General features: G+C 40.3%; 1 protein-coding gene across 6 annotated transcripts in view; it reads left to right on the forward strand.

Annotated features, from left to right (window-relative positions):
- Window positions 1-23,165, forward strand: part of inpp5f (inositol polyphosphate-5-phosphatase F) — a 222,273-nt gene that overhangs the window by 196,759 nt on the left and 2,349 nt on the right. For 5 of the 6 annotated variants that reach the window (XM_041209889.1, XM_041209890.1, XM_041209892.1 and 2 more), the window contains 7 exons: window positions 282-410; window positions 3,917-4,034; window positions 5,462-5,660; window positions 7,873-7,944; window positions 8,114-8,187; window positions 13,873-14,001; window positions 14,967-15,054. In XM_041209889.1, coding sequence (XP_041065823.1) covers window positions 282-410; window positions 3,917-4,034; window positions 5,462-5,660; window positions 7,873-7,944; window positions 8,114-8,187; window positions 13,873-14,001; window positions 14,967-15,054 — 809 coding nt within the window. Of the gene's footprint in view, window positions 1-281; window positions 411-3,916; window positions 4,035-5,461; window positions 5,661-7,872; window positions 7,945-8,113; window positions 8,188-13,872; window positions 14,002-14,966; window positions 15,055-23,165 lie in introns of those variants that run through there. The other variant, XM_041209894.1, reaches the window with a different exon arrangement.

Here is a 23,165-nt window from a genome sequence, read left to right on the forward strand (position 1 = left end):
TGTATAAGTACATTTTTTACCCTTCATTCCATTTTTTCTTAAAACATCAAAAATTCTATTGAGATTATTTGCATGTTTAGTAGTAAAAGGGGTATCGCCACGTTATTGTGCTGCCACGTATCTGATGTGATTCTTGATAGCACATCCTTGATTGTACTGCAGTAGAGGCTAAATATGTTGTACAACATTGACTTTCAAACATGTGGTGCAAGCGTAATAACCTTGCAAAGATGTAAATAATTCATGGGATCTGATGTCTTCTCTCGGCTGTTCCTTTTCAGTTGAAGAAACTAGGGGTCATGCCACCTGAACAGCCCCTGCCTCAAAAGTGCTATCGGATTTACCAGATCATGTGGGCCAACAATGGAGATGCCATCAGCAGGCAGTATGCTGGGACAGCTGCATTAAAGGTAAAAAATCTTTCCATTTTGGTGATTGAAGCAGGTTGTTCTTTATATGTATTAGGAGGAAGCCTGAATGCTGGTTTTGATGCAATATTTTAATTGGAAAGCTACCTTGTTCTGAAGCACAGGAGAATTATTTTAGTATAATTTTGTATCTTTGTTTATACTATAGAAATTTGCCGACTGTTCCCTCTGACCTGGAAGTGTTCATGATTGACATCGGCATGTGATTTGTTCAAAATAACTGAGCAATGAATGGTTAAGGCTCTGAAGTCTGTGCAAGTTTATTACCATCTGAAGTTTGTAGCTAACACGATTAGTCAAGAACTTCAGTTCCTCTCAGTTGTTCGGTTGATGTACTGCTAAAGCACACATAAATGGTCCTGAAAATCTGATTTTAATGAGAAAGGGGCTATAATTTTCATGGTCAAATGCTTTGGCAGAGCTAACTTGCACTGGTTTACATCCCATTTTGATTCCGCTGTAATTTTTAGTCAAAATGCAAAGAGCATTTTCCTCTTTTCAACCCAGCTCCAGCATATGTAAATGAAGTATAAGTTGCAAGGTGTCAGAATTCAGAAACTTCCATTTCACCACACTTGGTGAAAATTCTGAACCAAAAAAGCATAGCCATTGTCATGAGCAGAACTGCCCAATGGAAGAGATCCACATATAAATGTCTACATGTGCACAATTCGTATCTTTTCTGCTTGCTTTCTTTTATGCCTATTATGCCTATTAGTCTTTTATAGCACGGACCACTACGATTAACACTCCATTTGTCATTTAGTTCATGACATGTTTGTCAATCCCTCCTTTGTCCCCACCTGGCCTTCTATCCAGCTCCATCTGCCCCTCCCCCCCAATACAGTGTAAATTTCATCACATTTCCATTCAGCTTCTCTTCAGCTCTGAGGAAGGATCATGCGGACTTGAAATGTTAACTCTGTTTCTCTCTCCACAGATGCTGATAGATCTGCTGGGTTTTTCCAGCATTTTCTGTTTTTGTTTCAGATTTCCAGCATCCTCAGTATTTTACTTTTATCTTTGAATACAATTTGTGTTGTTTTTGAGCTACTGAGCGGTACTTCGAAGCACCAGATTGTGTAAGAGAAAGAAAGGGAGAGACAGACTAGCCACCAGTTCATCTTCAACTGCCACCACACAGTTAAATTTCCCCATGAGTCTTGTCTAGTTTGGGATATTGATGGAGTAGGATAACAGATCAGAGGCAAGGATGAGGAGTTGTCTTTGCCGACTTTGATTCACTTAAGAGACCCTGGCGGAACGATGCTGCTTTCTGTTCTGATCTGCAGCCTAGTCCTGGCAGTGGCTGTCTCAGGTCCCACAGTTCTCAACTTTTCTATCACTGTCTCTTTCCAGGTTTCAACCAGGGATTTCTACTGCATCACCTAGGGTGCAGTCTTCCGTCTTCAAGGGAGCTGGTGGATTTATTCAATTTGTCATTGATGCCGAAGTATCAATTTGACATGCTTTTTCAGTTATATTGTGTTGCTCACAACTCTCAAATTCAGGCAGCAGTAAATGACGTCCAAATTGCACTGTGGGCTCAATGAATTTCCGGAGTAGTTGTTGATCCTGCTCCCTCCGTGTTCAAATAGGGTGAACAACTATAATGAATCCTGCATATTGATGCCAGATTTTCAGGGAGTTGTAATCTTTTCATCATGGGAAGCTCAGTCTCCCATTTCTATTCAGGGAATTGTTATGATAGACTTTAGGTGGCACAAGAAATAGCAGGAGTTGGCTACATGGCCCCTTGAGCCTGCTCCGCGTTCAATAAGATCATGGCTCCTCATCTACCTGAATTCCACTTTCTGCCCCATCCTAATGTTCCTTTAGTGTCCAAAAATCCATCAGCCTCAGTCTTTAATATACTCAATGATTGAACATTCATAGCTCTCTGGGGTAGAATTCTGAAGATTCACAGCCGTCTGAGTGAAGAACTTCTCTTCATTTTTGTACTAAATGGCTGACCCTTAATCCTGAGACCAATGCTACTAGTTCTAGGGAAACAGTCTTTCAGCATTGATCCTGTAAGAGCATAGCCCTTTCTCCTATGACACATGACTCCACTTTAATTACCAAGCACGTCAATGGAACACTTCTGCAGCAAGGCCCATACATCAACTACTGCGGCTGCTACGAGGACTTGTAGGGCTTTGGGAGGCAATGTTTTATGGTGTGAAGAAGTGTTGCTGTATTCTCCTAAGCAGACTCCAGGTATCACAGTTCCTTGCCAAGTCCTTGTTCTGGCTGAAGAAAAATGTTGGCCATTGAATCATGGAAATGCTCAGGAGGTTGAACAACATCAAAATTGGCCTGTGGGATTGGTACTTGGAGGGGTCCTTTATGACAGCTGTGAGGGAAACTCAAAGAGATTATTAATGATACATTCTCCTCGGATTAAATTGCCAGCAGCATTCTGGCTAATTCCAATCGGAACCAGCTCAAAGAGCAATCAAGGAATCATACAGTACAAAAGGAGACCATTTGGCCCATCATATCTGTGCCAGCTCTTTGAAAAGGCTATCAAATTGGTCTTTTCCTCATAGTCCTGTAAATTCATCCTTTTCAAGTATATGATTTGTTTTATGATATGTGATTGCACTGTGATATTTCCCTTGGGTGCTGAGATAGACTTTACTTATGCTGATCTTTAAGGTGCTAGTAGGGAACTAATGTTGAGAGGTGGTTAGCTTGATAAAAGAGCCACTTGGGATTGCCCTTGTTTCATGACTGTTGTGTCCTGGGAAGGAGCTTCATCTCTTCTGTAAATTTTTGGGTAGCCTGGGCATAGTTTCAGGCTAGCTACTGATTGGATAGTAGTCCAATGGTTCCCATCAGATCCTGAAAGAGTGTCTCCTGCAAGTTAGCCTCGAGCCTTTGAAAGCTAGAATTCGGGGCTCAGCAAGGGCTGCAGTCTATGCTTCTGATGAGGAGGCACTGAGTTGACTGAAGATGCTGCTGTGGGGGAGGAAGGAAGGGGAGAGGAGGCCAACTCCATTAAAGCTGTGACTGCATGCTGATGAATATCTGCAACAGATAAAGGAAAAACGAGCAAAGCTAGTGAGAGAGATGGACGAAGGTGTGTGTGGTACCTGGGTTAGGTTGATCACTGTCATCAGTAGTTTTCCAAAACAGGTTTTTAACACACTCCTGTCGTCGTCATTATCATGCTTTCCCATCCCCTTATTTTGCTTTGCGGAGAGGAGGGAATTGGTTAGAAATGAACGAATAATGGATGCTGAACAAATCTAGTGCATCGGTTTGGAGTGCCTTTTATGCTATGATCTGTTCCAGGTGGAACCAGCCTGAATAACTGATCCAGGTGATACCTATGATCTTTATTCACTGAGCAATAAATTCAAATCTGAAGTTTTAACCTGAAATCTGAAATGTTTTGATCATTAAAACCACAAGTATTAGTCCTTTAACCTTCCCAAACAGAGATGTGGGTGTATTAAACTTGTGTTCCTTTTGAATGTTAGGGTGACTTTACAAGGACTGGAGAACGAAAACTCGCAGGAATGATGAAAGATGGTTATAACTCTGCCAATCGATATTATCTCAATCGCTTCCGTGATGCATATAGACAAGCTGTAATAGGTAAGAATGTTGTAACTTCAGGAACATTAAAAAACTTTGACCAATATATAATAATGGAAAAAATAAGAAAATCCTGTGCCCCCATGTTTCCAGTGGGTTTGATATCAATTTTTTTTCTTGTAGTTGAAATAAAGGATCTTGCTCCCTAGAAATTATTCCTTTTTGATAGATTTCTATCAGATTAACGGAAGTAAAATGCATTCCATTTTGATTTTGTGCATCTCGATCATTAGTTAACCAGCTGCGACATTTTGGATTGTATTAAAAATAACAGCACAGTGCATTGGAGCATCAACATGTCATCCCACTTCACTCTATCACTGAGCCTGTTCTTCTAGAATATCCATCACCTACAATGGCAGCTTCTGAACAAAGTAGTGTGAGGAAGTTGGGCGAGTTGCGATGGTGTGTCATGCACCTCTATTTGGTAGAAATCTTGAATTGGGTGACGATTTCACCACTTTGGCCCATTATTTTTACTTGGCTCTCTTTCTTACTTTCCTGTAGCCCACTGGTACTGTGTAGCTATCAATTCCCTGATCAACAAAACAGTCTGGGTGATATCTTTCCAAGCTCCTGCAGCATTGGCTGGGAACTAGCCACCTATCGAGATGATCCTTTTGTTACTCCAGAATCTGACTGCTGGAAACCTCCGTCTGATTTATGAGTTACTAGTTAGCAAAAATGCCTGCAGCTGGGGATTGGCAAATTCGGATTGAAATTTACTGCTGTATTATATTGTTTGGTGAACATTTATAGTATCTGATGTTCAGTCTGCTACAGCAGTACACACTGGAAGCCAAGATCGAGTGCAGTTATAAGGCAAAGTGGGTTTGGGCCAGGGTGAGCAGATGCAGTTCAGTCTGCATTTTAAAATTAGATTCTGTTCTTTTGTATTTCCATTGCACACATTATTGTTTACATTCCTAATGACCTACCTATGTAAACTTATCACATTCTCCAGACAGTGGTGGTGTTGCAGCACTTCAGGGGGCAGGGTGAAACTCCAGCCTGAATAGTTTATATAGGTAGTTTCCATTATAAATCTATACATAGGAATTTATCATAGGCAAGGCTACAAATATGTAGGGATTCAAATATTAAATGGATATTATAATTGGTTTCCTTCACCCTCTTGAAATAACTTCAGAGTTATTGAATGTACAACTTGGCTTTCAGTCTAAGTCTGGCCCTTTTCAACATCTCACTCAGGGGTTTTGTAGTCAGTTAACCCATGGAGAATGGTTTTTATTATGCCTGACTCTGAATACACATTGTCCTAATTCTTGCCAATGAGTATTGCTTTTCTATCCTGGTGGTTATATGACCCTTGTGTTTTAAAAAAAAATATATATAGCTAATTTCACCGTGCCTGTATTGTGCTTAAGTGTACTTGCTGTTGAGTGATAATGCTCCTCTTGAATTAGACCCAATGCAGGGTATCCCAGTGACGGAAGATCTCTACTCCATCTTCAACAAGGAGAAAGAGCATGAAGCCTTGCATAAACAGAACCAGAGGAGCCAGCAGGAACAGTTCAGTCTCCTCTTGCAGAATTACATGAAACTACTATTACCTGATGATGAGAAATTCCACGGGGGCTGGGCTGTGATAGATTGTGATCCGAGGTCTGTCATCACAAAATGCATTCATCAGAGAATTTTTGTTTCACTCTCAGAAATTAAATATTGATGAATCTCCATCTGTCACTTTTAATTAAATGTAGGAAATGGCGACACCACAATATAAAATTGTTTCCAATGTACATGGCACAGGAAAATTGATGGTTGGGCCTGTTATTTGAAAGCTGAATTTTTAATGAAGTTTTGAAATGTCCTTTAACTCTGTTTACTGGCAGTTGATATTTGCTAGCATTATGTGCTTGGAATGGCAGCAAGGCTGAGTTAGCACACCCTGCAAAGCAAGTGCAACCACTGGACATGTTTCTCTTTTTTCCAAGCAGTATTTTTAAGCTTTTCATTTTGCACTCACTAGGACCCTCACAAGAATACCAATATAAGGGGGAAAACAACAATTTATACTGTATGTAAAGAAAATGCTGATTGGTTGGCAAGTGGTGTTGGCATGGAGAATGCACCACTGATGATGCATGACAGTTAACTGCCAAGCATAGTTTAAAACTTAAACCAAGCAGCTTGACCCTGATTGCATTGCCCTTAGGAATGAGTCAGCAAATGGCTGTACTACCAAACAACTATTTTATATGTTTGAATGCTAGGGGTAAAATGCATTACAAATTTAGAGTTGAATTTGAAGAAAAAAAATGATACTTTTATATAGTTTTTAAAAAATCCCACAAGTTGAATTGAAAATAATCCAGCCTTGACAAGCCTACATAGTTTCAGAAGAAATGTTTGAACTGATTGCCATGTTTAGTAACCTCGTGTTTCCCTATTCTGGGTTTTGGAAAAAGAGCCTTCTCCTGAGAATTGCTGGTGCTGTTTTATAGCCTTGCAAGGCAGTGTTGCATGTCGGTGAAAATATATATTTTTCTCTGGTATGTTTGAGGGTTAACACCAGAGATTTATGCTGCCGGCAGCTATAACATCTTTGTGTTTAGCATGCAATTGCGCATGGTACCACCAAACGAAATACTTCTGTGCCACTACCATTAAGCTGCATTGAATAGAGCTAGATAGTACCTGTTTTCAGATGCTGTGTCGTCCTTGATGGTGCAGCTATTTATACTGGATTTATGGTAGTGAGTTGTGACCACATTGATTTACTGTATGTAGGGAGAAGGGAAAAGGTTAGAACTGTCGGGGGAGAATGTTAGAATAAATCTTAGTCACAGCAGTTGACTTGATAATATATTGCACAATTAACGTTTATTTCCATTGTGTTTCACTATTGAGGCTGTTCATAGTTTTAAAATTGCACAAACTGATTTCTGGTGCCAATAGTACAGTAATATTCCAAATACATGAAGACGAGGCAAATTAATTACATTGAATGTAATTGAGAATTGGGTATCACCACTTAGTAGAATTTTCAGTGATCTTTCTTATGCATCAGTGTAACTTGAAGTTTAGAGACAACTAGCTGCAACTTCTTCACTGATCATTAAGTAATTTGGTGGAAGAAAATGCTTAGGTGTTATTGCTTTAACGGAGTTGCAGTGCCAACATAAATGTGGTTGTAGTTTCTCGGGCAAATGTTATATTTCCTCTGAGCTCCTGTTTGTGGCTACCCTCGTGCTGTCAGGTTGGCATGGTTTGAATTGTGAGCATCTTCTTGAATGCTTTATACTAATTCAACCAGGATGTGTTTTGGTTCCAAGTCCCCTGACAAAGGCAGTCCAGAATCTCTTACTGGGCCATCGGCCAAAATGGATTTTGCTCGAATTGAAAGTAATAGATGGAAATCATGTTCACTTTTTAATAAAAAAAAATTAAATGTTCAAGAAGCTGTATAAAAGGACTTTTTATTTTGTTTGCCACATTGTGTAATGGCTTGTGCCAAGGCAATAAACAGTTTTTTTTGGCTTTGAATGTCGAGTTGAGTGGATAAGACCGTTGTGTCGCTACAGCCCTGAAGCAGATCATCTCTCACCTTGAGACCTGTGTTTACCTCTTGCTCTCAAATGACACTTGAGGAAGTAGGGGTTAACACTCTTTGATATCTTAATTTGGAAAGAATAGCTGAAACACTGGGCTAGTTGGACAGGGTTTCATGGTGTGATATCTTTACCCTGCTGATTGAGGGGTATTTTCAAATTTAGAATGTCTAAATTTTAAAATTTGTAGAGTTGGTTATTTTGTAAAAGACTTGTGTTTCCATAGGAAATTTATATTGCTTGGAATTGTAATTCTTTTGCAGCCTTATCGATGCCACCCACAGAGATGTTGATGTGCTGCTCCTCCTCTCCAACTGTGCCTACTATGTGGCCTAGTAAGTAAATGGCTAACTTGTTTAAAATTCCTTCAAAGTTAGTGAAGATCATTTCATAAGCAGATGAATAAAATCCATAACTGATGTTGCTAAGCAACTATTGAGCAAGTATGTGATTGTTCACTTGTACATGTCTAAAATCTGACCCCTTCTGTCTCTCCTTTGGCAGCTATGATGATGAAGTTGATAAAGTGAATCAGTATGAACGAATGAACTTGGAAGACTTGGAGAAGATTGAAATTGGTGGGTTTGTTTTGATGCTGGTGTCTGGTTCTTGTTATTGTCATCTGTGTTACAGGATTTGCCAGTGCTATAGCTTGAATTCACATCTGACTTTGACTCTGCACCCTGGTATTAATCTACCTGCTGATTCTTGCAGATTGATCTCTACATGTTTTGTTGCAATATTTCTCTGTGCCTGTTCCTGCTGTATATTTTTTTAAAAAGTATATATACCGTAAGGGAATGAAAGTGACTCTTGTACCTTAATTCTGTGATTTTAAAAAAAACTTATTTCAGTAACATTGCCTAAAAGGTGGTGTAACACAATTTTTTTAACCTTACAATGAGGCAGTTGTGTTTAATATGCTATGATCCCTGTAGAGACTGATAATTTTAAACAAGATATTTGAATTCCCAGTGACCAACTGGAAATCTTGTCATGCAGTTCAGTTAAGTTTTAAGACTTAACTGTAAGAAATGAACAAAATTCAAAATCAACTAAACACTAGTAGACAACTAGTACTCTAAATTACCAAAGAGAGATTCCTCCTCTAACCTTTGAAAGTAACAGAAGACCCCATGCCACAGTTATACTTCACTGGCTGCCATCCCCAGAATTGCAGTTAGTAGAGGAACCAGTCCAATGTCACTCTCTCCGCTTCCAATGGGTTCACTTCTCCCAGTTTTGCTGAGTTGTAACGCCAAGAGACCATAAAAAGGCACTTCTCTTAGTTTCTGGAGAAGTACCAAACTGAATGTCAGTAATAAGGTGCACTCGGGAGATTCTTCCCCTGGCCACGCCAGGGACAAGTCCAATTGCCATGGGATGTCTCTCTTTGAGCAGAGTGTGTCATTTCTCCCAAACTTCTTAGTAGCTCAGAGTTTAAGCCTATTCTCTCTTTTGACCTCACCAGCTGCGGCTTTTCTCTCTCTGAGACATGCTCCTTTCTCTCCTCTGTCTCTCTCTGTTCTATCCAAAAAATTGGAGACTGTAAGTTCATCCACAGTTAGGCCAGCTGCTTTTGCCTTTGTTTCAGGTGTGAACATTTTGCACCTTGTAACTCTTGGACTTGGTAATCAAGCCACCTGGCCTGTTGCTGGGCAGAACTCATGTTTACTTTGAATTAAAGAGACGGTCCCAAAACATAATCTTCAACGTTGCATTCGTAACGTTTGAGCTTTCCAACAGAAAACCAATGCAAGCTACTTTTCCCTATTAAATTGTGCATAGTGAGAAACTGCAATCTTTAATTCTGCTGTGGTGACAGGTTATGATTAATTGTATAATCTGGTATTGGTTTTAATTTGGGGATTGAATGGCCTTGCTTTCTGATTTTGGCCAAGAGCCCTGAATAAAGAGGAATGCAGTATTCCAGAGGTAAATCATGGGGGTAGTTAAAGCATGAAATGGCATACTAGCTTTTGTTATCAAGGGGTTGGAGTATTAGAGTATAAATATTTTACCACAATTATGCAAGACATTGGTGAGGTTGCACTTGAAATATTGGTTGCAGTTTTAGTCTAAGGAAGCACACGCTTGCTCTAGAGGGCATGCAACAAAGGTTCACTTGACTGGTTTCTGGAATGAGGGTTTTTTATTCATTCATGGGATGTGGGTGTCGCTGGCTAGGCCCATCCCTAATTGCCCTTGAAGGTGGTGGTGAGCTGCCACCTTGAACTGCTGCATGTGGTATAGGTGCACCCACAGTGCTGTTAGGGAGGGGAGTTCCAGGATTTTGACCCAGTGACAGTGAAGGAATGGCAATATATTTACAAGTCAGGATGGTGAGTGGCTTGGAGGGGAACTTCCAGGTGGTGGTGTCCCCATGTACCTGCTGCCCTCCACCTTATAGGTGGTAGTGGTTGTGGGTTTGGAAGGTGCTGTCTAAGGAGCCTTGGTGACTTCCTATCCAAGGAGGCCTATCCTGATTCATCTATAAAAGGGAGAGTGAGTCAACTAGACCTATATCCCCTTCAGTTTAGAAGACTGAGAGGTGGTCTTATTGAAACATGTAGAATTTTTAAGGGGCTTGACAGGGTAGCTGCTGAGAAAATGTTTCCCCTGGCTGTTGAATCTAGAACACTGGATCTCAGTCTCAGAATAAGGGGTTGGCTACTTAGGACTGAGCTGAAATCTTACTTTGTTCAGAGTTGTGAATCTTTGTCCTGAGAGAACCATCGATGATTGATCATTGTTCTAGACAGAAATTGATGGTTTTTTTGGGTACTAGGGCACTTTAGATATGGGGATTGTGCAGGGAGGTGGAGTTGAGGTGGAAGATCAGCCATGATCATCTTGAATGGTGGATCAGACTTGAAGGACCACTTACTCCAGCTCCTAACTCTTATGTTCTTAATCTTCAGTCACCTATTTAGTCTGGGTGCGTTATTGATTCCTGTGTTCTGCTGCCAAGCATGATACTGTGGTAGATACTGTGAGCAATTTCCTGCTCTCCACTAAGTGGGGGAAAATAACATGTTGGCCATAATTGCTTTCACTTACCAATTTTTGTAATTGTTCAAATAATGTGCTTTTTCCAACAGTTGCATGCAAACATGAAGAAATGGCAAACGGGGGCAACCTAGCTGGTCCATCAAGGTGGCCTTGCAGCATGATAGCTGGAGGGTCATGACTTTAAACTTGCTCTTTCCCTCCCTGCCACATACCCTTACCTGGGTAGGCATATAATCTGATAGGAAAGATTTAAAAATCCAAGACCAATAATGGGGAATATACTGTGGAAAATTCCCCTTTGATCCTCTCAGGGAATCGAAACCATGCAATGAGATCACGAGATCATACTAACTTTCGCTATGATCTCTTGTCCTGTCATTTATCAGTCCAGCTCCTCCTTGGAAAAGCGTATATACTTGTACATCATATTCTTGCAGCTGCTGTTTCCTCATCTATAGGTAAACCATATAGAATATCCTGCACTGTATATCTCCTACTGTTTTGGTAAGTAATTTGCAGGGTGCTTGAATCTATCTTTCCTCGCACATCGTAACCTGATTTAATTTATACATGGAATTGTATTTCTGAGCTTTTCCATGCCTTCATTAAAGTGTTTATTACAAGGGCTCAAACTCTTGAAATTCCTTTGGTTTTTGCATAGAATATTATTCTGTAGGCCAAAATTTAATTGTGAAATTTAAGCAAGTATAGTGTGGCAAATTTCTCAGGATGCAGATTTAAAAAGTCTCTTTCACAACCATGGGACATCCCAAAGCACTTTACAGCTGATAGATTATTTTTTAAGTATAGTGTTATGATCCATATAGAGACTGTTAACTTTTTAAGAGATACATCTCTCAGTGATAATAGAACTGAATGATAAGGTTTCATGTTTTAAGGTTTCACATTTTAAATTTTCAATCAACATAGATCAGATATTACTTTAATGGATAGCAAATACACCAAACTAAAGAAAAAGGTACTTGCGTATTAACTAAGGAATGCAACCAAGGTGCATCTTATGAAACCCTTTTGCGGTGCATCACACTTCTAGCAGATACGTAGCATCACGGGAACAGTTCCGCAGTGACTCCCAGCTCTCTAGCAGGCTCACTTCATCCCATCACACAAGGTCAAAATTTCCAGTGCTCTTCAAAGATTGTTCCACTCAGCCCAAGTTTTCCAAATCAGATTTTTTTCCCCACCTTGGCCGTGGTCTGTTTCTTAAATCTCTAAGAGCCCCATCTGTTCTGTTCCCTTCCTTTTGAACAGAAAATAAACTCTCCCAAGCACCTTGCTTCTCCACATTAGGATCACCTTTGATAATCCGTGCCTCAAAAAGCAGCTATCCTTTTTCTGAGATCATTGGAAAGGCGTGAAGACTGTCACTTGACATCTCGACGGGTTCCTGTTTGTGTTTCTCTCCCCATGGCAACCAGATCAAATGGGCATGTTTCCAAGTTGGGATGTTTATTGTGACCTCGCCATCCCCCTTTTCAGAACCTCCTGTTTCACCTTAAGTTAAAGAGGACATTTTAAACATAACCATCTTGTAAAGTTCAGCATTCATGAGTCATGTAATGTAGGAAACAATTAATTCAGTTGGATTGATGCATTATTTTTCTTTATATCTAGCAATTTCAGCTCTTTTTTTCAAATTTCAAGAAAAGCTATGGGACAAATTTCCAAAGCTTAATGCTGGTATAATTTTTATTGTTTTTTTTAAAAAAAAATGTCTAATAGTATGTTTATTCATAAGTTATTAAAGTACTTTACAAAATAGTTCAGCTTTAATATTACTTGAAGTGCAAAACAGATCAGTTTCTTTCAATACATGTGCCACTCTGAGGTGTCTCACCTTACTTAGAATTGCATATTATATCAATATTCATTTCAGGTCAAACATACAGCCCATGGGGTTTTAAATGGTTTCCAGCCTCTTTCATCTTGCCCCCTAAACCATGACCATCCACAGTACCACCTCCTTCAATCACTACCCAAACTAAACCCTTCCTTTTGAGTTACCTGTTCAACCCCTATATCCCATCACCTTCACTGCACTAACTCCCCGTTTGCTCTATTCCTTTGCTCAAGGCTAGGTAATGAGAGTCTGCCTAATACTGCTTCACACCCCACCTCTTCTCCCTCCATTTGTACTATGATGGGAGGGCCTTATACCTAAACGGGCTTTTCCCCTTTTAAAAGAAGAAATGTCAGTTTTTACATGAGGAAAATTGGCACATATCTGTTGTAGCTTTTGTTTTGTGTTCTGTATAGTTCAAACTATGTTGAAATGAGAGTGAAATACAGAGTGGGGTCAGAGAAAGGAGCATGCTTTTATCCGAATAGTCCAATTTTTAAAAAAAGAACATTACGTTCTGAAACTACCTCATTATCTCAGCAGTGTTTTGTTAAGTTAGCGGTTTGCCTACATCTATGAGGCATATTATAATTACTAACCCTTTTTACAGTCTGAGGTATGTTTTCATTCTTTAGCTTTAAGCAAACCTCAAACATTACTAAATTTTCAAAGCAAATAAAACTTCTATGAGGGCAATAAATGAAGGGAGAAGAGGTGGGGTGTGATGCAGTATTAGGCAGACTCTCATTACCTAGCCTTGAGCAAAGGAATAGGGCAATTGGAGGGTTAATGCAGTGAAGGTGATGGGATACAGGGGTTGAACAGGTAACTCAAAAAGAAGGGTTTAGTTTGGGTAGTGATTGAGGGAGGAGGTACTGTGGTTGGTCATGGTTTAGGGGGCAAGATGGGAGCAAAACATGTAAGGAAAATTGAGTTACAGAATAGGAAGAGAGCCACTGCGCCCACAACTTCCCTCCAGGTGCAGGCTGCAAGTATTAGTGGCTCCTTTCTCTGCCATACTATAAATTCCATCTACTACCTTCCCCCTGGAAGGAAGAGAAAGACAGAAGCAGAGGAACAAAAAGCATAACAGGAGTGCAAAAGAAGGAAGGGGATAAGTTAGAAGAAAAGAGAAGCAGTGAAACAGATAACATAAAGACAGCAGATGCTGAGAGAGACCATGTTCTGTGACATACTGTGTGCAACCCCAAAATTGATTTACTAGTTTACTCCTAACAAGCTTTTCACTCACATGCAGAGCGTTTGGTCTGAAAAAAACAGCTTTAAAGACAGTGGAGCATAAGCAGCAAAAGATTTAATGAATCCTTGTGAATACTTCTTAATCAATAGTGATGAAAGCAAGTATTGTAATGGCTTATTCTCTCTAAAGGTCCAGAACCAACTTTCTTTGGGAAACCCAAGTTTACCTGTATGCGGCTGCATTACAAGCACAATGGAACTAGTGGGTACTTCCATACGCTCCGAGCTGTGATTCGAAACCCTGAGGAGGATGGGAAAGGTAAAGTTTTTCCTAAATCTGCTTCTGCCATCTCCGAAGGTTGCCATAATGTCTGATTTAATCCATTTATAGCGGAAGTGCTGCATTATGGGAGATGTTCTCTGATGGGGAAACAAGTCCAAAATTTTTTATACATGATCCCTAATTTTACACCGTCCTGTAAAAGATCCCACCTACCCCCAGTTGTTGTTCACACTCTTTCTGACGAAATTGTCTAAATAGTGTCCCCTAACGTCACCCAGTCCAATCCTGAGGATTGGGGAGAGGTGAAGAGAGAGAGAGACTGGCCCCAATGTCCCCGTGCTAGATGGAGAAAAATTAACCACTATTCCTACCCCTATTTGCTATTGAAAAGCGTCCACACATGAACAATGGGTGAGGGTGAGAGTGCACTCTGCATTAAACAGCTGTTGATACCATCCAGGTGTGGGTGCACAGACCAACAGTTAGGTAATCACTGGCACCTATAATTGTTTACAGACAGCATGGGGGTAAAAGATTTGAAAAAGTTTCTCAATGGAGTTTGCAACCTGTTGTAAAAACTTTACTGCTCCCCTAATGGCTCAGTAAGCTCATCTAGTTGTAGCTGAGTTCCATGGATCAGGAATATTGCTGGTTGTACTTCCATCTCCCCATCTGCCCGCTACATCGCCAAGCATGCTGTCAGCTGATCTCAACTGGGGCAGTGGTAGAACTACCACAAACTAGCCTGCACGCTCTTATGTTCAGAAGGTAAAGAGTGACCATGATCTCAGTGCAGCAATCCCTAATTACGGTATAGTAGGAAATTTACTTTGGTTACTACCCCCCTCACCCCGTTGATGTGCATGTAAAAAACTTGGACAAGGCACAGTGGAACCATCCCCTGAACAAGACATCAATCTTTTTGTGAAACAAGAAAATGTTCTGAAATATCTCTTATGATCTTGCAAGTAGTGCTGAAAGTGTTTTTAATTGGTTTGCAGACACTCTTCAATGCATTGCTGAGATGCTTCAACTTACAAAACAGAGTCTGGGACTAAATGTGTCAATTGTGGAGAAGAAATTAGAGAGGTGAGTTGGATTTGGGACAGCTTTAAGGCAGTAGCATAGTGGTATTGACCCTGGACTGGTATTCCAGAGACCCAGGGTAATGCTGTGGGGACCGGGGTTCAAATCCCACCACGGCAGATGGTGAAATTTGAATTTAAAAAAAACCTGGAATCAAAAGTCTGATGATGACCATGAAACCATTGCCAATTGTTGTAAAAACCCATCTGGTTCACTAATATCCCTTAGGGAAGGAAATCTGCTGTCTTTACCTGATCTGGTTGACATGTGGCTGATTCTTAATGACCTGAACAAGGGCAATTAGGGATGAGCATTAAATGCTGGTCTAGCCAGCGATGCCTGAATATGAACGAATAAAAAAAAATCCCTGTGCTTTTTGGTAGGAAGTTGATACAAAGCAGGAAAATACACTCGCTTGAAACATTTGCATGTGGTAGTATTGATGTCCAATTCTGCTTTCAGAACAAAATGGGTTCTTTAATAAAAGGAAGTTTCTGGAAAGTGAGAGGATTGTTTCAGTTCTGCAGATGTATTTTAGAAAATTATCATTGTGCCAGTGATGCTTTTCAACAGAAACACTCTACTTTTAATTCAATTTCCCTGTCCTTTCCATGTATCCTTTTATATTCTTCCTCTTCAATACTTAAGCAATTCCCTTTTGAACAATGTTATTGTCATCTCAGTAGCCACTTGTGGTTAAAATTTATATTCCAATAACCCTGTTAGTGAGGCAAATGTCATTGTGACAATCCTGATTCCACTTGTTACTGATTTTTCAATTAGTGGAAGCAAACTTGCTATTTACCCACTCTAAACCTTATCAAAATTATGGAACCTTTTTTTATACGCCTCTGCATTCTCTGTTCCAATGTAAAGGGTCGTTACTATAATTTTCCATTTCTGATAGAATTTTAGTGAATATTTGCTGTTTCTTCACTATGGTATAATGTAGTTGCTGTATTGCAGTGGTGGTCAGAACCACATACAAAACCGCAAGGCTGGCACATATCACTTAATTGGTTTATGTTTAAAGCTTATGATTCTTTTTAAAATTCATTCCCACTGTTGAAAGATCTATCCTTCATATGTGACTGTTCCACCACTTTTACCATGTCAGGTATACTTCCTTTCACTCTTCTTCCTAAACATACTTCACAGTTCTTTCACCTGAACAGCTGACCAGTTTCCTAATCTGTCATTGCTAGCAAATTTTAATATTATTCCTCCTTATCCAAATTATTTAGATAAATGGAAAACAAAAGTGGCTCCATTGCAGATCTGAGAGGCACACTGCAACCCAGATCTGATAAACATCGTTTTATCCCTGTTTTTTTGCTTTGTCGTCTTAACATCTCTGTATTCATATGATTGCATATTCTTTAATGTCATGTACCTTAATTTTCATTCGCCTCTTCTGTGGCATGTTATCAAGCACTTGTTTTTTGAAAAATCGTAGATACAGCAAGCGTCATGTTGTGGTAACTTTCATTTCTATACAGCGTGTGTTCCCGATTCAGATCTGGTTTGCAGATCATTGGTACAGTGGGTGGCACAAGACTGGCACTTTTCCTTGTAAAGGAGAAATAGCAGATTGGTGTCCCTTGATATGACCAGAATGTGGGGAAGTTGTACAAACCTATGTCATAGAATGGTGACTTGTGTGGTCAAAGCACCAACTATACAAAGCCTTTGGAAATCCAAAAGAGTGCCTACTTCACCACCTTGACATCAAAATCAGCAGCAGCCACGAATTGTGATTGGTGGAGCAATGCCCTTCCCCTTGCGTGCAAATATGGCCTGCCCAGCAAAACCAACTAACGTTAGAACCAGATGCAGGAAAAGGTGGAAAACAAACAAAAGAAAAGTCATCAAAAACCTATTCCTCTCGCTTTTCTAAGGAAGCTCCTTCAGGCAAGGTCCCAGGGTAGTCCTGTATTCCGTTTCTATGGGTCACACTGGACAGAGCCTCATTGTGTACAATTGGATATAAATATTGATATAAGGCTGAATATGTCAGTAGTATGGCCTCCTTATTTACACTTAGTTGTCTGTTGGAGAAGAAAGTGGTCTGCAAATTGGTGGAGCGAGACTGCATGCTTGATTGTTCAACCTGCGCTTTCTGTTTATAAGGTTCCATGACCACAACAGGGCCTTGCAAAATCACGGCCTAGATCTTTATTTGCAGCGGAGGTGAGAATATGTAGCTCATTTTATGGCTGGCAACAAGGTCCTCCAAGGTAGCACTCTCTAGTCTCTCAGGTCATGAACTTCAAGCCCCCAGTTGAAGATTTGAGCACATAATCTAGGCTGATGCTTTAGTATAGTTCTGAGGAAATTTTGGTGAATTAACAAGAGGAAATCAGAGACATGTTTAAAACTAGCTCGCACTTGTTTTGAAGATAAAAACTATTCCCCACAATAACTTGTGGGGAAATCCTCAATCAAATATTTTAAAAGAAAAATTATAAAACCTACTTTTGACCAAACATTTGGTCATCTGTCCCAGTATCTCTTTCTGTGGCTCAAAGCCAGATTTTGTTAGCTCCTGTGAAGTACCTTTGGAAGTTTTGAGTACATTAGCAAAAGCATTGCATAATGTAGGTTTTCAATGATGAAAGTTTCTGCTTTCTCCTTTATTCCCGGTCCAGTTTTTGACAGGAGGAATTTTTGTGGGTTGAAGAATTGGTGTAAAAAATTTAATTATGCAGCCTAATGGTTTTCAATCAAACCAGTAGTTTGAATTGTTTAGTGGGGACTGAGGAAGACGCAGAATGGCGCTTGCTGCCTGCTACCTGTCACAATGTTATTGCTTATGATGTTCAGCTTTGTCTGTTTTTTTTCCCCAAGAATCCAGGGAAGAATTGAGGATTTCTGTGCATGTAATGAAGCACTTTTTCTCCTCCTGGAGTCTTGAAATAGAATCGCCTCAGCAGAGACTTGCAGACTAAAAAATTTGCTGATCTCCTCCTGGATTATGTCCGCATTCGTGATGATCTGCGAGATAAATACGGGCTCAAAAAGCTAATTGATCTTTAGTGCATCTGTCCTGAAGGACCCTTGCTGTTCCCAACCCCCAATGTAGCATTCAGCTCTTCCAATAATCTTTGGGTTTTCACCTTGACAGCTTTTCTTGAAAGCCTGTTCCAGGTATTAAGCATTATCTCTCAACTTCTTGATATCAGTCCTCCATTTGAACCTATATTTCCTTGTCCTGTATTCTCAATTAATTCTAAAAGCATTGTTTGGACCTAATGTGCACCCCTGAGAGGTACTCCGCTGCAAAAGTTCCAGCTGTAGTTATTGTACCTAGCAACAGGAAAAAAAAATAGTGACTGGGAAGCTATAGCTACCTGCTGAAACATGCTTGAGATAACAGATGTAAAAGCAGTTTTGAAAAATGGTTTCAGTTTTATTAGAAATTGCTCTGATAAATAGAGCGAAAATCCTTCATTTTATGGGTTTTATTTTTACATGGTATTTTTTTAAGCTCAAACTGGCATAAACCATGCAGAATTCAATGTGAACAATCAGCTAGAGGAAAGCTGGGAACATACACTTGAAGTCGCTCTTTTTTCTTTCATGATTTGAATAGTAAAGTTTAAACCATCACTTATGCACTCTGAAGCATACTCTGACGGTACAAAGAATCTTCTGTAACTGATAACTACTTTCAAGTGATTTGGTGTATATTGAAAATCTTGTATGTATTCCAAAGACATTAAACTGCTGTATTTTTTATTCATTCATTGATGGGATGTAGGCATTGCTGGCTAGGGCAGCATTTATTGCCTATCCCTAATTGCCCTCGAAGGCGGTGGTGAGTTGCCTTCTTGAACCGCTGCAGCCCCTGTGGTGTAGGTGTACCCACAGTGCTGTTGGAGAGGGAGTTCCAGGATTTTGACCCAGCGACACTGAAGGAATGGCGATATATTTCCAAGTCAGGATGGTGAGTGGCTTGGAGGGGAACTTCCAGGTGGTTGTGTTTCCAAAAACCTGCTGCTCTTGTCTTTCTAGGTGGTAGTGGTCGTGGGTTTGGAAGGTGCTATCTAAGGAGACTTGGTGAGTTGCTGCAGTGCATCTTGTAGATGCCACACACTACTGCTACTGTTTGTTTGGTGGTGGAGGGAGTGACTATTTCTGGATGGGGTGCCAGTCAAGTGGGCTGCTTTATCTTGGATGGTGTCAAGCTTCTTTAGTGTTGTGGGAGCTGCACTCATCCAGGCAAGTGGAGAGTATTCCATCACACTCCTGACTTCCACCTTGTAGATGGTGGACAGGCTTTGGGGAGTCAGGAGGGAGGTTACACGCTGGAGGATTCATAGTCTCTGACCCAGGGATCAGTGACTGGTTTTTAATATCAATAGTAAAATTTTAATTTTTAATGGATTGCTGTTGATCTCGAAGAAATCCATCCACAAAGATGCAGTGAGTTACGTGTACTTTTCACCTCCACTGATATTCATTTTATTCCTGCGCCAACCTTTCAGGCACCCAGCCTCAAGTGATGTTATCAAACCCACCAAGTAGCCAGTCATCATGAAGCATTCTCTCATCATACCAGGAAGTGTAATGCATTCAATATCCTTCACTTTTTCAATCATTTTACTGAATGGAATAAAGATTAGGAATAAGGTCGAAAAATAATTTAATTAAAATCCATGCAATTTTTATCATAATGGAGAAAGCTGTCATTCCACAAATATAAAATGAGTTTTGCAGGACCAAGTGGCTGTTCAGTAATTATCATTTAGTACGTTGTTTGAAATCTCCATTGCACCTCCTTCAGTATGGCGCAACTTTTTCAGGGTTTTTAAATTGCGAGTGAGACACGTGGAAGATCGCATCAATTTGTGATTTTCTAAAGACTCCCATCTGCACGGACTTCAGTGCACCCTGTGGAGGAGTGGTGAATTACCACTGGCTGCTTCTGGATTTCCGAGTTTAACTGTGCATATGCAGACAACTGAAGTTGGTGTCAGTTTCACAGTTGTAATGACGGCGAATGCTTGCAGTTTCATCGATTACAATCGCCACAATCTGGGCTGATTTTTGTCTTTTTAGTTCAGATTCTTCTTGAAGCTTTTTGCTTGGAACATGATTTAGATGCCCACAAACAAGTATTTATGCACCATGTTTCTCAACCATTTTCTCAGCTGCCGCATGGAAAAATTAGCTGTCAAAATTCCACACCTGTCAGGCAAAATTTGTAAAAATGTTTTCAGAGTGAGGTAGTAGTGTTATAAGCTGGATAGAAATGTGTTGTGGATGCTTTTCTGGTTCATTAAAGTAGATTTTTAGTTGTGAAGTGAGTGCAGATCTGGCAGCAATAATGACGATAATGATTTCGTAATGGTTATTTGGAGTTTCAAAATTCAAATTTCAGAAAGTTTTTTATTTTTGGAATAATGAATAAGAAGTTGCCATTTGGGCTCCTAAGCTTGATCCTTCCAAAAGACTGTACAATTAATGATCTAGACACTGACGAAATGAACTACTTTGCAGCCCACCAAGGCAATGGAGCTGAAACTGTAGGATAGCAATCTAATACAATTGTGTTATTCAAACCTGAATGGTTTAATCCCAAAAGTAGCAATTATATGCCATCGTGCTTGTGTTCTTTTAATCTTTTTCACAGCATTAAATCATGGTAATTGGGCTACTATTTTCGGAGTGGAGGGGGGTTCATTTTATACAGTGGAATCATATTCTGTTCATTTTGTAGGTCCAGTTTTCTAGTTCTGCAATTATAGATAATTGCCAATATAAATAAGTTACCTTTTATCTGTCTGAAATGCTTAAACCCTTGATATGCCTTTCTTTAATGATGGAAGCCTCACTCATAACGGTCTATCCTCATAATTTATATAATTTGAGTTCTACACACCTCCTTGTTGCCTATTTTTCTTTCTTCATTCACTGGATGTGGAAACCAGCATTTATCCTTGATTCTCCTTGAGGTGGGGGTGAGCTGCTGCCTTAAATTGCTGCCAGTATGGACAGTTAGGGAGTTCCAAGATTTTGATCCAGTGACTAAGGAAGATTTCCAGTTCAGGGTGATGTGTAACTCTGAGGGGAACTTGGTGTTCCCATGTGCCTTCTATGTGTAAGGAATGGGTTTGGAAGGTACTGTTAAGCCTTGGCAAGTTACTGCAAGCATCTTGTGGATGGTACACAGCCAAGGTGTGCTGGTGGTTTGAGCTAGTAGATGGGGCGCTGATGAGCTGAGGGTTTTGGAGAAAAGATACAAAAGCTGGAAATGGTTGGGTCAAGGACACTGCCTACGGAACCCCTCCAGCAATACCCTGTGGCTGAGATGATTGGCTTCCACCAACCATAGCCATCTTACTTTTGTGCCAGGTATGAATCCAAGCTTTCGAGAGTTTTCCCCCTGACTTCCATTGACTCCAGTTTTGCAAGGGCTCTTTGATGTCAAAGGCAGTCACTCTCACCTCACCTCTAGAATTCAACTCTTTTATCAATGTTTGGACCAAGGCTGTAATGAGGTTAGGAGTCTAGTGCCCCGGCGGAACCCAAACTGAGCATCGGTAAGCAAGTTATTACTGAGTAAGTGGCGCTTGATAGCACTGCTGATGACACCTTCCATCACTTTACTGCTTAAGAATAGACTGGTGGGCACTAATTGGCCAAATTGAATTTGTCCTGCTTTTTGTGGGCATCACATACCTGGGCAGTTTTGTTGGCTAGGTTCCAGTGTTGTAGCTGCACTGGAACAGCTTGGTTAGAGGTGCTGCTAGTTCTGGAGCACAAGTGTTCAGCACTATAGCTGAGATGTTGTTGGTGACAGTAGCCTTTTGCTGGGTCCAGAGCTTTCAGGTGTTTTGTTATCATGTGGAGTGAATCAGATTGGCTGAAGACTCTTTTTCGTGGCGCTGGGGACCTAAGGATGATGTGCTGTGTTTCATCCAGTTGCCACTTATGACTAAAAATGTTTGCGAACACTCCCCCGTTTTCTTTTGCACTCATGCAGGATTTCGCCATCATTGTGGCTGGAGATGTTATTGAACAGCTTCATCCTCTGGTTAAGTGTTTAATTGTCCACCAAAATTCATGACTGGATATGGCAGAACTGTGGAACTATGAAATCTGAAATCTCCAATGTATTTGTTATGTTTTGAAATAAGATGTACAAAATTGCACTTGACAGAAGTGCCCTTCCTAATTTTTATAAAGGGCTGCCTTTATTAATGTTGCAGAGACACTTTCCATTAATCCTCATTCAAAATCCCTTGGCCCGTTGTCACCTGTAATTACTGTGCAATTGCGCATTAAATGTTATCCAAGTTTAGTGTCTTTTAAAGCTTGGGTTTCCAGCTCATGAGCTATTTTCACAAGGATGTTCAGCTCAATTTTAAAAGGAAAACTGTCTGCATCACATCTGACCTGATCAGTCTCTCTCAAGCACAGGTCCACGTGAGTGAAGTGTGCGCGCTATTGAAGGGAAATGTTCGCCTCTGGGTTGGAGAATAGGATGGGATCAAGTCATCTAGCTATCAAACCTGAAAGAGACAAAAGCAACTGCCTTTCCCAGTGGAAGTGTACCTGGTTTACAAGTGCTTCCTGCTTCCAACAGGGCTGTTTTTCCATCTATTTGGAACCTTTAGGGCCCTTGTTTCCCACCCACCTCATTAATTAAACATTTTGACATGATGGACAGTCATCAATTTTCACAAGTCCGCATTCTAATGTAGGCAGTGTTGTGGCAGGGATGACATTTCATGTTCTCCATTTGCCAGGTTCCTCTTTTGACTGGTTGGGTTGTCGCCAATCGCCGAAATGTCAAGAAGAAACGTGTTTCCACGTTTATTAATGCCCCAGAAAAACTTATTTTTTAAAACAATCTTGCTTGATTGATACTGCATTGTTGAAGGGCTCCAAGAAACAAACTGGATTACGTGTTGGACATGGTGTTTAAATACAATTATACCTAACTTGAAAGCAATTGAGTTAAACACAATCCACTCAAGTTGCAGGGAAACTGGTTTAACCCACTGCTGCAAAAGCTTGGACACTAGGGATGTAAAAGCATTTAGCCAATTTATTTTTGGTTTGCTGGGTTTCCCTTGGTTTAAAGCAGCAAATATGCAGTAATTTTT

This window comes from Carcharodon carcharias, chromosome 17 (genome assembly GCF_017639515.1).
Source record: "Carcharodon carcharias isolate sCarCar2 chromosome 17, sCarCar2.pri, whole genome shotgun sequence".
NCBI classification, from domain to species: Eukaryota; Metazoa; Chordata; class Chondrichthyes; order Lamniformes; family Lamnidae; genus Carcharodon; species Carcharodon carcharias.